This window comes from Sus scrofa, chromosome X (assembly GCF_000003025.6).
Source record: "Sus scrofa isolate TJ Tabasco breed Duroc chromosome X, Sscrofa11.1, whole genome shotgun sequence".
Lineage (NCBI taxonomy): Eukaryota > Metazoa > Chordata > Mammalia > Artiodactyla > Suidae > Sus > Sus scrofa.
This window is the reverse complement of record NC_010461.5, coordinates 7,247,269-7,263,784: the sequence shown is the minus strand read 5'-3', so window position 1 is coordinate 7,263,784 and position 16,516 is coordinate 7,247,269. Positions and strand designations below refer to the sequence as shown.

Here is a 16,516-nt window from a genome sequence, read left to right as displayed (position 1 = left end):
TGCAAACTATGACATTTAGATAAGCAATGCGGTCCTGCTGTATAGCACAGGGAACTATGTCCAGTCTCTTGGGATAGACCGTGATGGAAGATGACATGAACAAAAGACTGCGTGTGTGTGTGTTTGACCGGGTCACTTTGCTGCACAGCAGAAACTGGCACAACACCATACATCGACTATAGTTTTTTTTTTAAAAAGAGAGTATTGTTTGTTTTAACCTCCTAAACCCACTTTCGTGATTCAATAGATAAGATACCCGCTGGCCAACCGGCTAAAAAACCGCAGTGCTCACCAGCCAACCCGATGGTCTTTGGGTTGGGATCGCCGTCTCTCAGAGAGTCGTTCCGGGGGACGGATTTTAAAAGGCCGGCTGGGACTGTCGCACCTGTCCCTGAAATGTATCCCTGCGGTTTCTACTCCTCTGCTAAGTGACCATCTTGCTCTGCTCCCCACAGCTCCCAACCCTCCCACGATCAGAGAAGAGCTCTGCACGGCTTCCTATGACACCATCACCGTTCACTGGACCTCTGATGACGAATTCAGTGTGGTTTCCTACGAGCTCCAATACACCATATTCACCGGACAAGCCAACGTCGTCAGTGAGTATTACGCACCCTGCGCATTTCTCTGTGTGGTGCCTGTTAGCGGATCGATGACATTTCTGAGTTTAAATATCAGGGGCAAGGCAGCTATGCTCTCCACTCTACCACCACCGCCACCACCACCAAGTGCGTTGGGGGAAATAACAATAAAAAATACATTTCACGGAGTTCCCGTTGTGGCGCAGTGGTTAACGAATCCGACTAGGAACCATGAGGTTGTGGGTTTGGTCCCTGCCCTTGTTCAGTGGGTTGACGATCCGGTGTTGCCGTGAGCTGTGGTGTAGGTTGCAGACGCGGCTCGGATCCCGCGTTGCTGTGGCTCTGGCGTAGGCTGGCAGCTACAGCTCCGATTGGACCCCTAGCCTGGGAACCTCCATATGCTGCGGGAGCGGCCCAAGAAATGGCAAAAAGACAAAAAAAAAATACATTTCACAAAATAAATACGTAAATAAATAAATATCAGGGGGAGACACGGAAGGAACACCCTATTTGTTGGCTTACTTTTCCCAACCAAGAAGATGAGCACGCTCGCTCGTCCTTTGCTAGGCAAAACAACAGGCCAAATAGGGTTGAAAATGACTGATCTCAGAGTTCCCTGGTGGCCTAGCAGTTAAAGGACCTGGTGTCACTGCGGCAGCGAGGTTTTGATCCCTGGCCTGGGAAATGTTTGCGTGTTGTAGGCGCAGCCAAGGAAAGAAACAAGGGCAGAAGGAAATGACTCATCGCTAGCAAACCGCATAGATGAATCTTAGAAACATATCGTTAAGAAGCAAGAAACCAAAGAATGTATGCAGGGCAAGTCCACTTAGCCATTTATAAGTTAATGATAAAAATAAACTGTTTGGTTGAAAGATGCACACACAGGGGTAAGAACTAGGAGATAAAAGTCCAGATGTTGATTACCTCTGGGATGGGAGGGCAGTAGCACCACTGGCAAAAAAACTATATGGGAGGTCAGGAGGTTAACAGCACCTTCTGGGTGGAAGTTACCTGGTGCAGTCATTTTACCATCCATCTCGTTTTCAGTTCTTTTCTGAGTGTTATCTCACAATTTAAAAAAGAAAAAAGAAAACGATTTAATGACATGAATAGCCAGAGAATACCAACCATCTGATCCCCTTTGGAGGAGCAGTGGGCCATCATTTGACATGTTAGGAACTGGTCCCCACCTGGGAGGAGTTTGAGACCTGTTTTGAAACGGGAGAAACTCTTCTCTCACTGGGGCCCATTGAGATCGTCACTCTCAGACACAGTGCAATGATCTCCAGTAGCAGCAGTAGCTGGCCAGAGAGCTAACAGCGGAAGTTGCACTAACTCTCCCCAGAGTTAGTTCAATTAAGTAAAGAGCAAAGGACCAGAAGAAATGGCTTTTCAGGGAAGCAAGTTTGAAACTTCTTTAGCAAATAAAAATAGAACATGCCCAAGTGGAACAGGATAGAATAGCCGTCACTTTTCAACAAAGAAATGTTTTGAGTCCATGTCAACTTAACGTGCCTTTGTTATAGAACCCTTTTTCCTCTGAACTACACTGTTCTTTCCTAGCAGGTAATTCTGAGGCATGTGATGCTTAAAATAGAAATTTGATTTAGGAGTAATTAAAAGAGGGATGCTTGGAGTTCCCGCTGTGGTGCAGTGGGTTAAGAATCCGACTGCTGTGCCTTAGGTCGCCGTGAGGTACAGGTTCAATCTCCAGCCCAGTGTAGTAGGTTCAAGGATCCAGCACTGCTGCAGTGCTGGCGTAGGTCACAGCTGCAGCTTGGATTCAGCCCCAGGCCTGAACTTGCATATGCCTCTGGTGCAGTCATTTGCAAAAAGAGAGAGAGAGAGATGCTGGAGTCCCCTGGTAGCCTAGTGGTTCAAGGATCTGGCATTGTCCCAGCTGTGGCGAGGGTTCCATCCCTGGCCCAGGAATTTCTCTGCATGCCGTGGGCATGGCCAGAAAAAAAGAGGGATGCAGAAAGACCAATTTAAGTGCCTCAAGTATAAATGACCTGTACCGACAAATGCCCCCCCCCCCCACGGTCTTATATCCCATTTTTCCAGCTTCTCCTCCTCATCCATCTGATCTTACACTCCTTAATCACTCTGGCCTGGACACTTTTATTATAGTCTTACTGTTTTCTAAGAACGTATAATTTTGGAGTGAAAGGGAAAATTGTGAAATGTTGAGAACAGCTTTGGCAAGCTGCCTGGGGAGATAGGAAGAGAGAGAGGGCGGGCATGGTGGTATAACCAAAAGGTCTTGGGGCAAGGGATCATTAAACTCAGTCTCGAAAAAGCATGGGTACCCATCAGGATGCGAATCCCAGACAGCCATGTCCTCACAAGCCAACCCATCGAGACAGAACATGGCAGGTGTAGTGGGAGGTCTCATCTAATTAAGCCTGACTGGAGAGCAGAGTAAAGAGGGGGAGACAGTGAGAAATGAAGACCGAGAACCAGGATATCGGTCTAATTCTAGAAAGTGCATGTTCTGAATCATCAGTTACTTCATCCTCACTCACAGTACAAAGCTAGACCATGCAGGGTCCCCCAGGCCACACCACGTTTGCATTTGACTCTGGGGGTTTGGGAGTCGTTCAGATCAATGGTGTGATCAGATGTAGACTTAGAAGCTGGCTCAGGTCGCCCTGTGGAAGATACCGTGGGACACGCAGAGACCTGAACTGGGAGATTCGTAGTAACTCACGGAAGTCAGGACCCGCCAGACACTCTAGCAGCAGAGAAGGTAATTCCAGAAAGGTTTCTTTAGCTCTGGCCCCTATCCTTGGGAAACAACACCGTTACTGTCCTCAGATGTTCGACGTGCTTTGGGGGTCAAGGCTAAGAAGCCCTAGTACAACAGTAGTTTGGCATCATTTCATTCTCCTTCCACTATTTTGGATTCTTCTGGTATGGCTCCCCATCTCCAGTTCTACATGCCCTGCTCCAAATCCTAAAGAATTACTGATTCTCTAAAAGCTTCCTTTTTAGTAAGCGATGCCCCAAACACTCTGTAATAATAGTGTATAAAATACACACAGTGAAAAGTGAATGTTTTCCAGTGTACCAGCTGCCCAGAATACCCACTGCACCAATTCCACTTCACATGCATCTTTCTTGAGATAGTTTATTTGAGACAAGACTACACAAACACACACATACATTTTCAGGGACACAGAAGGCAGTTGGCCATCCACAGTTCTTCACCTTGCTTTCACTAAATATTATAGAGTGACTTTTAAAATTTCAGCACAGATGAAGAACTGCTTCATTCCTTTGTGAGTCAGCATAGTATCCTATGGTGAGCATGTACTCTAATTTACCTTGTCTTCTATCAATGTATATTTAGCTTGTTTCCAGTCTGTTGTGTGTATAAACCATGCCTCAAGGACTGTTCTTGAATACCTATCCTTCCACACATGGGGAGTTTTATCTGTAAAATAATCTCTTGAGATGGAATTGCTGGGACAAAGATTATTTACATTTTACTTTTGGTTGACACTGCCACGTTGCCCTTCGGAAAGGTGACATGATTTTTTTTTCAATGCATTTTTCCAGGCGTGTGAGCTTATATTTCACTGATGTGGGAGACATACAGCATAAACTTAACATGGAATTAATGTCTAGTAGGATTTTCAAATCTTGATTATGCTTCACCATAAACCTGGAATACAAATTACTCGATAGTCACTAATGTCTTACTAAATAGTCACTCTTTCATTTAAAGCAGTGATTCTTAGTGGGGGCAGTTGTGCTCCCCGCCCCCCACCCCCAGAACCATTTGGCATTGTCTGGAGACATTTTTTATTCTCACATCTTGGGGGAAAAGTTGCTACTGGCATCCAGTGAGGAGAGGCCAAGGACATCCCACAGTACACAGGTACATTTACCCCCACACACAACAAAGAATTATCTGGCCCAACATGACAGTAGCATCAAGGCTAAAGAGGCCGAATTTAAAGCAAGGTAAACAAATAGCATCTACATGATGAAATTCTAAATACTGAGAATATAACTGAACGTACCTACCCCGACACCACTAAGTAGCATGGAAGGGAAAACACAACAAAAAGAAGCAAGTAGAATGACTTTCTTTTTGTTTTCACTTAAGGAATTACTCCTGTCATGTTGCGGGATGAATATTACTAGCATACTGGGTAGATTGAGCCAGGGAGGGTATCAACCATTCGCTTGAAGAAGAAGAAATTCAAAAGATGGTCAGAAATTCCAAGGCAATCAGAGAAAAGGAGAGAAGGGCTGAGAAGAGCAGGTAGAAACGGAGGCACTGCAAAAAATGAACTGGGATCAATAAGCATTATGTCCAACTCAAAAAACAAGAGAAGCTTCTCTGAAAACACAAAAAGGATTGAATGGAGCAACATCTGTTGGTGAGTGAATAATACAGCCAGAAAAAGAAAACATGGGGAGTTATTTTATACCTCAAGGGTGATGTTTGGCCCCCAGGAGGAATGTTACATTTCTCTGAGATTATTTTTGCTTGATCCAGGAAAAAGTCTATCAGTGTTCTATTGGTGCGTAAGAACGTTTCCCCAACTTTGCAGCTTAAGGCAACACCCATTTATTATTTCAGAGTTTCCATGGGGCAGGAATCTGGGCACAGTTTAACCAGGTCATCTTCTCAGGGTCTCATAAGGCTGAAGTCCCTTAGGTTGTTGTCCGAATTTAGTTCCTCATGTTTGTGGGATTCATGGAAGCTTGCTAGCTTGCTTTTTCACACCTTGCTGCCCGGGTGGTGAGGGGTGATGGGGAGGGTGTGTCTTCGCTAAACCCTCCTGTAAAAGGATTACCTGATTGGGTCAGCCCCACCCAGGATCATTCCTCTTTGGATTAACTCCAAGTCAACTCTTTAGGGACCCATAATTACATTCATAAACTCCCATCACCTTTGCCATGCAAGATACTGTCACAGGAGCGATAAAGATGATAGGACCTTTGTCCTTGGCCATGTTTTATTGGTTAGGTCATAGGTCCTGTGTACACTCAAGGAGAGAGAATTACACAAGGTCATGCATGGTATGGAGTGGAAATCATGGGGACCACCCAAGGGTGGGTCCACCATAAGTGGTTATACCTCTCCTGAAATTTCTCCAATCGAATTTTCATGGGCATTTGGACAGTACTTACCACCTTGGCCTGGACGGAGGGGCCCTGTAACACCTGACTTTTGCTGAATAGCCAACAACCCCAGAACCTAAGTAGCGTATAATTATAAACGTTGACTACTCGTGCAGTAAACACAAGAGAGCCTAACCAAGACCAGCAGGACCTCCTAGCTGACCCCCAGCTCCATGACCATGCCAGATCCTTAACCCACTGTGCCAAAGAGCAACTCCTGGTTATCCGTTTTATATAGTGTGTATATCTAAGACGATTTTTTCGTAACTATTACACGTATTTGGAGTGACTGAGAGACCCAGATTTAAATCCCCACTTGGGACCTTACTGGACCTATAATTGGGGGAAATTATTTAACATCCTCTGCATCTGTTTCTTTATCTCTAAGAAGGAATATTTTAATTTCACATGATTGAGATAATAAAAGCAAAGGTTTTAGTCCTGTGGTGGCCGGTGTCAGCCCATAGCTATTCAACGTTAGTTACTGTTCCTACAGAAATATAGACTGCACTCACCCATCACTGGAGTTTTTTTGTCATATGATACATTAAAAAGGTCAGGCGTGCAACTTGCCAGGAGTAGCTCCGTGAGGGCATTTCGCAGTCTTCATGAGAAAGGCTGTCCTTGAATGTTGTTTGTTCAACTCTCCGATCATTTGAAGATGTCCTACTAATCAAGGGGTACAAACTCCATTGGAAAATAGGAGAAAGATGCTCCAGAGCTGGCTATAGCTCCATGTGCCACTAGGCAGTCTTTTACTGTCCCGAGGTCATGGTTCCTTCACTTGTCATAATACATTCAAGTTAATTGTCCTCAACTGAATTTAGTGAAGGAGAATTAAATACTATCTATGGAGCTTTTTAATCTTATATTAAAAAAAAAGAGCATCCCTAATCGCATTCATACACTTGTATGCAAAATTGAAGACATCGTTAATTTTTTGGTGGGTTTTTTTTTTGGCTGCACACACGGCATGTGGAAAGTTCCAGGCCAAGGGTCAAGCCTGCGCCACAGCAGCTACTGGAGCCACTGCAGTGACAATGCCAGATCCTTAACCGGCTGAGCCACAGGAGAACTCCTGTTTTTTATTTTATGGCTGTATACACGGTATATGGAAGTTCCCAGGCCAGGAGTTGAATCTGAGCCTCAGCTGCAGCCTACACCACAGCTACGGCAATGCTGGATCCTTAACCCACTGAGTGAGGCCAGGGATCCAACCCACAACCTCATGGTTCCTAGTCGGATTCGTTAATCACGGAGCCATGAACTCCTGATAGATATGTATTTAATTTTACAATGTTTTCCATGTTTTTTTTTTTTTTTTTCCAAACCGGTTTTTAATGCGTCATTGAAAATCTTCACGCGGAGCCTTTTCCCAGCAGCCTATTTTTATTACTGGCAGAAGTCAAAAGATCCATGGCTTCAAGCCTTCATGGCAAAGCCATTATCTGTCTTTGATTTATTTTAGTCATTTTGAAAACATTCATGGAGGTTATTAAACATTTACTCTTTGTATTGAGGAGAAGGAAAAGAATGTTCATTTCTGTCCAGTCTGTTGGAAGAGAAAAAGGATGTTAGAAGCTGGTGTGCGGCCGCTCTGAAGGGTGTCCATGTTGCAGAATGTAAATTACACATGATGTTTTACTGTAAGATGACAGTTGCTATGCAAGGCTCTGAAATCCCAAATGTAGGATCTTGTAGGATCTTGTAATGAGTGGCATTATGTAGGGAGATGCTTCTGACTCGCAGCGAATGAGAAAAAATCCAGAAGTACAAAATCCAAAAAACTCAATGGTTGCATTATCTTTTGAGTTCCATTGTTGTTGCAGTACTTCATTGCTGAATGGGAAATGGTGCGTGTTGGCACACCCTCAAAGGTGACTGGAAACGAATTTAGAGCCAAGTAGAAGTTTCGGTCAGGATGGCTTTGTGGGTGTTTCATAAAGTGATGAATAAAATCTAGTCAACAGTCCCAACACAGTGGGGTGTCAAGGCAGGGAAGTCTGGCGCGGGGCGCCATATGCAAGAAGTTAAGTGGTGCTGACGCTAGACCCACAGTAGCAATGCAATAATGGCGTATTCCATGGCACCCCACTTACTCCAGCCCCCGGAAGAAATCAGTCCATGTTGCTTTCTTGGCATTTGTAATCCACTTCGCAGTTATTGCCTTGGCCATAACAATCATATCAAGGTCAGCCTCAATAGTCATAGTTAGCATTCAATGAGAGCAGATTGTCCCAGGGTAAAGTTATCCAAATTTTCCTGCTCCATAAACATTTTGTTCTTTCAATAATCAAGGGGAAAAAATCAGTGACCTCTTCAAAATAATCAGGATAGTCAGGGTCCCTTTTTTTGTTTGGAAAAGGTTTCTGAAACATTTCGTCTTTTTGTTGTTGTTGTTGGGTTAGGACTTTCGATGGTAAGCCAAGTTGCAGTTTGCAGCAATTTCAGACATCTGCTTTCTGATGTTGCTGAAAGCATCCCCCCACCACATTAAACCCGGCTTTGGGATTGTACAGTGATGTCAAGTTTATTGAAACATTTTCACATTTGCTTTCTTTGACCACAAGAGTCATTTTACTGTAACATATGCAATTAAACAGGAATGGTGTCAACGCAGTGACATTGATAGGCTTCTCATTTGACTCTGCTGAATGCTCTGTTTTCATTTGTGCCGGACTGCCATGGACAAAGGTCTGGGAATACGAGTGATTTGCCCTAGGTAATAGAAAAGTGCATTGTTTTTTGTTTTATCGCTATTGTAATATTATTAAATATCTAAAGTGAGGAACGGGCTTCTTTGGGCCCAGAGCTCAGAAGCCAACATTGACTCTTCTTTGGCTGGATTGAAATCTACTAGTTGGTTTTGGCCCTACCCGCACGTAGCGAGTTGGTTACGGCTCCTGTTCAAGGAAAAGGGAAGGTGAGAAAGTATCAGAAGGGGTATAGAGTCCTGTGTGACTCAACTATTCGCGAATGTTCCTCTGGGCCTTGGACAAGTAAGAACTGATGGGAGAAGAAAGGGCTAAGAATTAGGGGGAAATGGGGAATTGGGGGGTGTGGTGGATGGCACCTTAATTGCTTACCTACCTCCACCCCCACCCCCCCAATTCTCTCTCTCTCTCTAGCTCTTTTGTGAGCCCCACATCATCCCCTCAGTTTATGGTGGTTCTGTCAAGTCTGGCAGGCCTCCTGCGACACATGTTTACAGACGGAAATGACAGGCGCTAGAAAATTCACAAGGTTGTTTTTTTTTTTTAGCATGTATCAGTATGTATGTTTGTATATATTGATATATTTAAAGACTCACTGAAGTCTGCCTGAAATGACCGCACCCCCAAGGGGGAATTTTCACAATTTAACCAACTTCAGTTCTTGCCAACTGTGAGACTACCATGAGGCGTGTTGACGAGTTCCCGTTGTGGCTCAGCGGTAACAAACCCAACTAGTATCCACGAAGCCAAGGTTTTGATCCCTAGCCTTGCTCCGTGGGTTAAGGATCCCCATGTGGCTGTGGCTGTGGCTGTGGTGTAGGCCGACAGCTGCAGCTCCATTTCAACCCCTAGCCTGGGAACCTCCATATGCTGCAGGTGTGGCCCTAAAAAGACCAAAAAAAAAAAAAATGTTGTATTAAATTCTCAAAGAAGTAAGACCAAATTAAAAGTCTGGGACTGCTTCTTGGGAATGTGGTTAAGGTCTAAGTTGCCTGCAGATCAAAAGGACTAACCCTTTGACTTGCAGATGCACTGAAAGGGAGGGAGGGGGGGCAAGCTGCAAGCCCTCAGGAAGTGGAGGGGCCCAGCCCTCTACCAAGAATTGGTGCGGAAATTCACCAGAGCCAGGAAACTCCATGACAGCCCGACCAGGGGGCAGGGGGCTGGGAAAAGGTTCCTCTGGAGATGATGGATGGGTGGAGAGGGGAGAGAGGGGCCCAGGACCAAAGAGATGTTTTCAGCATCAGCCAGCTGCAAAACAAAACGGCTTCCTTTTTCCTACACGTTCTTCGAAGCGCCCATAAATCCACAGCCTGCTCCTCAAACTACAGCCAGATGAACGCAGCTAGAGCAGCAAGCCTGCTCCTCTCTGACAGCAGCCATACCAGGGCTGCAGCTGGTCCCATCCCCGCGGATGCTCTCCTACGAGCCACGCTGGGCCCCTGGGCCACTCACAGGTGCCTCGTATGCCCAGCACTTTGTCAGTTCCGCTTTATCCCATCGGCCAGAGTGGCTCCCATGGCCAAATGCAAAGCCACGTGATTAAGACAGTGTCTCCTTTCTCTTTAGAAGGAGCAGCTGCAAAGTCACGTAGGCCTGGATCCAGAGCAGGGTAAAGAATTTGAGGCAAAAATGCCATCCACTGCATCTAGGTTAGAGATGTCACTCCCCCACCCCCCGGCTTTCTTGTAAAAATGTCAAAAAAAAAAAAGAGAGAGATTCCAAGTGAAATACTTCTCAAACAGGGCCCGGGTCTCTTCACACCTCCTGAGTCTTCAAATTGATGAGATCCGACATTTCATGATAAGCATCATGAGAACAGGGGCAGGGACTTTTTGGGTTTTTTTCCATCCCACAGCGCCCAGTCATGGACGATGCACATATATGGTGGGCGCTTCAGCTCCTGGACAGAACCACCCTCGCTGCCCCCATTCGCAATGCGCAGATGCTGCGGCATCATCATCCCGATGGGTCTTTTCCACTTGGAAAGACCAGTGGGACTACATCCTGATACACACAGGTCGCCGTCCTACTTACACGCGGGACCTTGAACGCTCCAATTTCTGGGCAGCCTCCCTAAGAAACGACCGAGCATTCTGCTTCGGGTTCCCAGAACCTCACATTAGGCGACCTGGACGTGACGCCAGCTGGCCCTGTGCTGGCACCGCAGAACTCATCAGGTCTCCTTGGCTTTGCAGGTCTGTGTAACTCGGCCGATAGCTGGATGATTGTGCCCAATATCAAGCAGAACCACTACACGGTGCACGGTCTGCAGAGCGGCACCAAGTACATCTTCATCGTCAAGGCCATCAACCAGGCGGGCAGCCGCAGCAGTGAACCTGGGAAGCTGAAGACAAACAGTAAGTGCCAAGAGCTGGGAGGCTCTCATCTGCCCTCCCTTCCGCTGCCTCCGGCTTCCTTCCTTTTCCTTTTCCCTGTCTCAGCCCTCACCGCCTACAGGGTCAGAACGCACCGAGTGCCAGCAGGGAGTCCTGGATTTTTGCATCCTCAGATCCCTCTCAGTTCCAAGCCGGACATACCGTTGGGGTCTGTAAATGGCACAGAGTGTTCTTTTCTGTAGCAGCAAAGCCAATTAATAACTTTTTTTTTTTTTTTGGTCATTGCAGGGCCGAGGCACCTGGAGGTTCCCAGGCTAGGGGTTGAATGGGAGCTACAGCTGCCAAGCCTACACCACAGCTCACAGCAACGCTGGATCCTTAACCCCACTGAGCAAGGCCAGGGATGGAACCTGCATCCTCATGGATGCTAGTCAGATTCATTTCCACTGAGCCACAATGGGAACTCCTAATCACTCTTTCTTCAGGAATTTTTTCTTACTCTGCTTACCTGTCCAGGTGCTCAGTCAGAGGGGATGCTGGCCCCCTGAACACATAAGCAATGTCTGGCCTCATTTTTGGTTGTCAGAACTGCAGTGGATGCTACTGGTATCTAGTGGGTAGAGGCCAGGGATGGTGGGACAGGACAGCCTCCCAGCAAAGAAGGATCTGGGCTATACGTACATCTTGTAACACTGTCATCCCCCCACCCCACCCCCGCACCCACATGTGTTTTATTTTATCCTCTGCTGCTTTCTGTACATCTTTTTGATTTAGAAACACGATGCTACATACCACGGTATTTCTTTGCGTAAGACCTCCCAAGAGAAGGTCAACTGGAGTATGTCAACATGACATCATGGTAGAGGGTTGCCAACCGCTCAACAGGAACTGCTTCTAAGAGGAAGCTTCGTTGAACCCAAATCCTTGGTTTAAGCCGTGTTATTTTATTCCAGATATATGTGTTTAAGATACGTACTCTTAAACAAATGTAAGCACCTTTCTCCCCTCATGGTTTCTGCTGGCAAAGAAGGAAGCGCCTTCAGAGATTAAGGAAAAAATGGATACATACACTGAGGTTAATTCTGTAGAAGTGACCCTTGACTCATTTGTGCTTCGGTTGGTTTTACGACAGATCATGTATTCATTTCAAAGGAACAGGTCATGTCCTCTACTTCTAGACTGTCGTCATTGAACAGATGTTACTAAGTTACATACAAGAGGCTGGTAAGTTTTTTCTGTAATGGGCCAGATGGTAACGCTTTGGTGCCGTGGTCTCAGTCACAGGTATTCAGCTCTGCCACTGTTATGCCAAAGCACAGCATGGCCCTGCTTCTTTAAAACTGCATCCACGGAGTTCCCGTTGTGACTCAGTGGGTTCAGACCCCAACAAAGGGTCCCTGAGGATGCGGTTTCGATCCCAGGCCCTGCTCTCAGGGAGTTAAGGATCCAGTGTTGCCATGAGCTGTGGTGTATGTAGGTCACCGAAGCGGCTCAGATCCCTCATTGTCATGGATGTGGCTGTGGTGTAGGCCTGCAGCTGCAGCTCCGATTCGACCCCTAGCCTGGGAACCTCCCTATGCCGTGGGTGCAGCCCTAAAAAAAAATAAATAAATAAAACTTCATCAACAGACAGAGGGAGTGGGCTGGATTTGGCCTACCAGCTACAGTTTGCCAAACTCTTAGGTGGACAAATATTGCAATGAATTGAAGTCTTTAATTTAATGATTAATTGGTTCCCTGAGCTCTTTGGTCTTGATGCAAAGTCTCGAATCATAGAGTAGGACCAGAGTTTCCTCGAGAAACACAACGGAGGCACAGGTGGAACTTGCTCCTTGAGGATGCAGGGGGCTGGGCCTGGCCCTGCTCCGCGCATGTATCAGTGAGGGTGTGAGCCGAGGCAAGTACCATGTATTTGACCATTCAAGTACCATGTATCTGGCCAGTCTTTGCCCGCCTGTAATGTTCTGATCTTCCTCCCTGGGGGAAGGGCAGGCAGAACACAGCCTTCATTTTATTTATTTTTTATTTTTTTATTATAGTTGATTTACAATGTTGTCAATATATAGCCTTTATTTTTAATTAAAAAAAATTTTTTTTTTGCTTTTTTTTAGGGCCGTACCCACAGCATAGGGAGGTTCCCAGGCTAGGGGTCCAATAGGAGCTACAGCTGCCAGCCTCCACCGCAGCCACAGGAACGCCAGATCCAAGCCGTGTCTGCGACCTACACCGCAGCTCATGACACCACCTTAACCCACTGAGCGAGGCCAAGGATTGAACCCTCAACCTCATGGTTCCTAGTCGGATTCGTTTCCACTGCGCCATGACGGGAACCCCATAGCGTTCATTTTCAATGATGGGTGCTTTTATGGAATTCCTTCCTAATCCGCCCATTAGTGTGTAGTTATTTTTATGCACATTCTGTCTTCCACCTTTAAAATCTGCCATCTTTTTTTTTTTTTTTTTCTGGCCACACCTGCGGCATGTCGAAGTTCCCAGGCCAGGGATCGAACCTGTACGACTGCTGTGACAGTGCTGGATCCTTTAGCCACTAGGCCACCTGGAAACTCCAAAAAAACTGGCATCTTTGAATCAAAACTATCTTTAAACTTGGCTTCTTGTCTTAGTGCATACTTTATCCCTAATAGTTGCTGGTATGATCATTCCTCAGGACTTTTTTTTTTTTTTAAATAAGACAAGCCACAATTTAAATGACACCTGGAATCCAGTAGGTCTTTATAGCCTTTGAGAATACTCACTGCCTGCTCAGCACTGGAGGATTCTCTCAGCTCCCCTTTAAGCTTTTCTGTGTTACGGACAGAAAGCTCAAATGTGGCAGCAAACTACAGCCCGTGGACCAGATTCAACGGCCTGATTTTGTAAATAAAGTTTTATTGGCACACCCGTCTGTTTACCTATGTCTCCGTGCTAGGACAGCAGTGTTGATTAGCTCCAGAAGAAACCACGTGGCTGGCAGAGCTGACAATATTTCCCATCTGGCCTCTTGCAGAAAAAGTATGCTAGTTCCTGATCTAAATGGAAGGATTTTAATTGAAGTAGAGTTGGTTTACAATGTTAATTTCTGTTCTACAGCAAACTGATTCAGTTATACATATATACATACTAATATATACCTTTTTAAAAATACTCTTTTCCATTATGGCTTATCCTAGGATGTTGACTATAGTTGCCTGTGCTATATTCATTGCTCATCCATTCTGTAGATATTAGCTTACATCTGCTAACCTCAGCCTCCCACTCTATCTTTCCTTCCCTCCCCCTTGGCAACCACAAGTCTGATCTCTGTGTCCATGAATCTGTTTTGTTGATAGGTTCATTTGTGTCGTAGTTTAGATTCTACATATAAGTGATATCATACGGTATTTGTCTTTCTCTGACTTCCCTCGTCCAATAATCGCTGGGTCCATCCATGTTGCTGCAAGTGGCATTAGTTCATTCTTTTTTATGGCTGAGTAGTATTCCATTGTGTGTATGCCCCATCTTCTTTATCCATTCATCTGTTGATGCACAGGTTGTTTCCATATCTTGGCTATGGTGAATAGTGCTGCTGTGAACATAGGCGTCCTGTATCTTTTTTGAATGATAGTTTTCTCCAGGTATAGGCCCAGGGGTGGGATTGTTGGATCCTCTGGTAATGCTATTTTTAGTTTTCTGAGGAACGTCCATGATGTTATAGTGGTTGCACCAATTTATTTTCCCACCAACAGTGTACAGGAGGGTTCCCTTTTCAAATTTTTTTTTAATAGAATTATTTTCTTTTTTGTCTTTTTGCCATTTCTTGGGCCGTTCCCACGGCATATGGAGGTTCCCAGGTTAGGGGTCGAATCAGAGCTGTAGCTGCCAGCCTGTGCCAGAGCCACAGCAACGTGGGATCCGAGCCGCGTCTGCGACCTACACCACAGCTCACAGCAATGCCGGATCGTTAACCCACTGAGCAAGGGCAGGAATCGACCCACAACCTCATGGTTCCTAGTCGGATTCGTTAACCACTGCACCACGATGGGAACTCCAGCAATTTGTTTTCATTTGTAGACGCTTTATTATGGCCATTCTGACTGGTATGAGGTGATACTTCATTGTAGTTTTGATTTGCATTTTCTAATAATGAGCAAATTTGAGCCTCTTTTCATGTACCTCCTGACTCTCCGTCTCCTGTAGAGAAATGTCTGTTTAAGGCTTCTGCCCACTTCTCAATTAGATTGTTTTATTTTGTTGTAGAGTTGTATGAACGGTATATGTTGGAGATTAAGCCCCTGTCATTGCATCATAGCAAATATTTTCTCCCATTCTGTCGGTTTTCTTTTGGTTTTTTAATGGGTTCCTTTGCTGTGCAAAAGCTTGTAAATTTGTTTAGGTCCCATTTGTTTATTTTTATTTCTATTGCTTTGAGAGACTGACCTAAAAAACATGGGTACGATTTATGTCAGAGAATGTTTTGTCTTATATTTGTGTCTTATATTTAAATCTTTATGCCATTTTGAGTTTATTTTTGTGCATGGTGTGAGGGTGTACTTTAGTTTGGGGGGTGTGATTTTTAAAAGATATCGTAAGGAAATGGCAACAGAGTTTTGTATATTAATCTTTTATCCTGCTGCTTTGCTGAATTCGTTTATCAGACTGATAGCTAAGTATTTTAATTTTTGATGTGATTTTAAAAGCAATTTTTTTTTTTGCTTTCCCTGCTAATTCATGGTTAATGTCAAAGAATGCAGTTGACTTCTGTATGTTAATCTTGTACCCTGCTACCTTGCTGAATCCTTTTATCAGTTCAAGTAGTTCGTGTGTGGAGTCTTTAGGGTTTTCTGTATGTAATATCATGTCACCTGCATATAGTGACAGTGTTACCTCTTCCATTCCAATTTTATTTTACCTTTTATTTCTTCCCATGCTGTTGTCACATAGTGCATCCACATCTTACAAAGGACTGTGTGAGCTCATGAGGGCAGGAACATATGCGTCTTTACTATTTTATTGTACTTTTTAAAGCTGCATCTGACAATGTTATCAGTCATATTACAACCAACAGTTCTTTTCATCTTTCTCTTTTTGTTTTGTAAACCTGCTTCCAGGCCAGCCATTTAAACTGGACCCCAAGTCTGCTCATCGAAAGCTGAAGGTGTCCCATGATAACTTGACAGTAGAACGGGATGAGTCATCGTCCAAGAAGAGCCACACACCTGAACGCTTCACCAGCCAAGGGAGCTATGGTGTAGCTGGAAATGTGTTCATCGATAGTGGCCGGCATTACTGGGAAGTGGTCATAAGTGGAAGCACATGGTAGGCAATTTTATCTGTTGTCCTCTAATTTTTCTTTAGGTACAGTTGTTTTAAGTGTAGTTGACCTACAATGCTGTGTCAGCCCTGGGTGCACAGCAGAGTGACTCAGTCCCATATACATATGCATAGGTATATGTGTATGTCTATATTCATGTATCTTCTCCTTCACATTCTATTCCACCAAAGGTTATTACGAGATATTGAACATAGTTCCCTGTGCTACACAGCAGGACCTTGTTTCTCATTGATTCTGCCCACAGTAATTTGTATCTGTTAATCCTAAATTCCCAACTCATCCTTCCCGCTCCCTTTCCCCTTGATAACCATGAGTATTTTTTTCCAATGTCTATGAGTCTTTTTCATAGGTAAGTTCATTTGTATCCTATTTTAGATGTTTCATGTAAGTGCTAGCAGATGGTATTTGTCTTTGTCTGACTTACTTAGGATG

The 16,516-nt window shown here is 44.9% G+C and overlaps 1 protein-coding gene across 9 annotated transcripts in view; it reads left to right on the top strand.

The window, feature by feature from the left end:
* The window catches only part of MID1 (midline 1), a 670,664-nt gene that overhangs the window by 642,265 nt on the left and 11,883 nt on the right, over positions 1 to 16,516 (top strand). For 8 of the 9 annotated variants that reach the window (XM_021080489.1, XM_021080486.1, XM_021080487.1 and 5 more), the window contains 3 exons: positions 456 to 599; positions 10,633 to 10,794; positions 15,861 to 16,068. In XM_021080489.1, coding sequence (XP_020936148.1) covers positions 456 to 599; positions 10,633 to 10,794; positions 15,861 to 16,068 — 514 coding nt within the window. Of the gene's footprint in view, positions 1 to 455; positions 600 to 10,632; positions 10,795 to 15,860; positions 16,073 to 16,516 lie in introns of those variants that run through there. The other variant, XM_021080491.1, reaches the window with a different exon arrangement.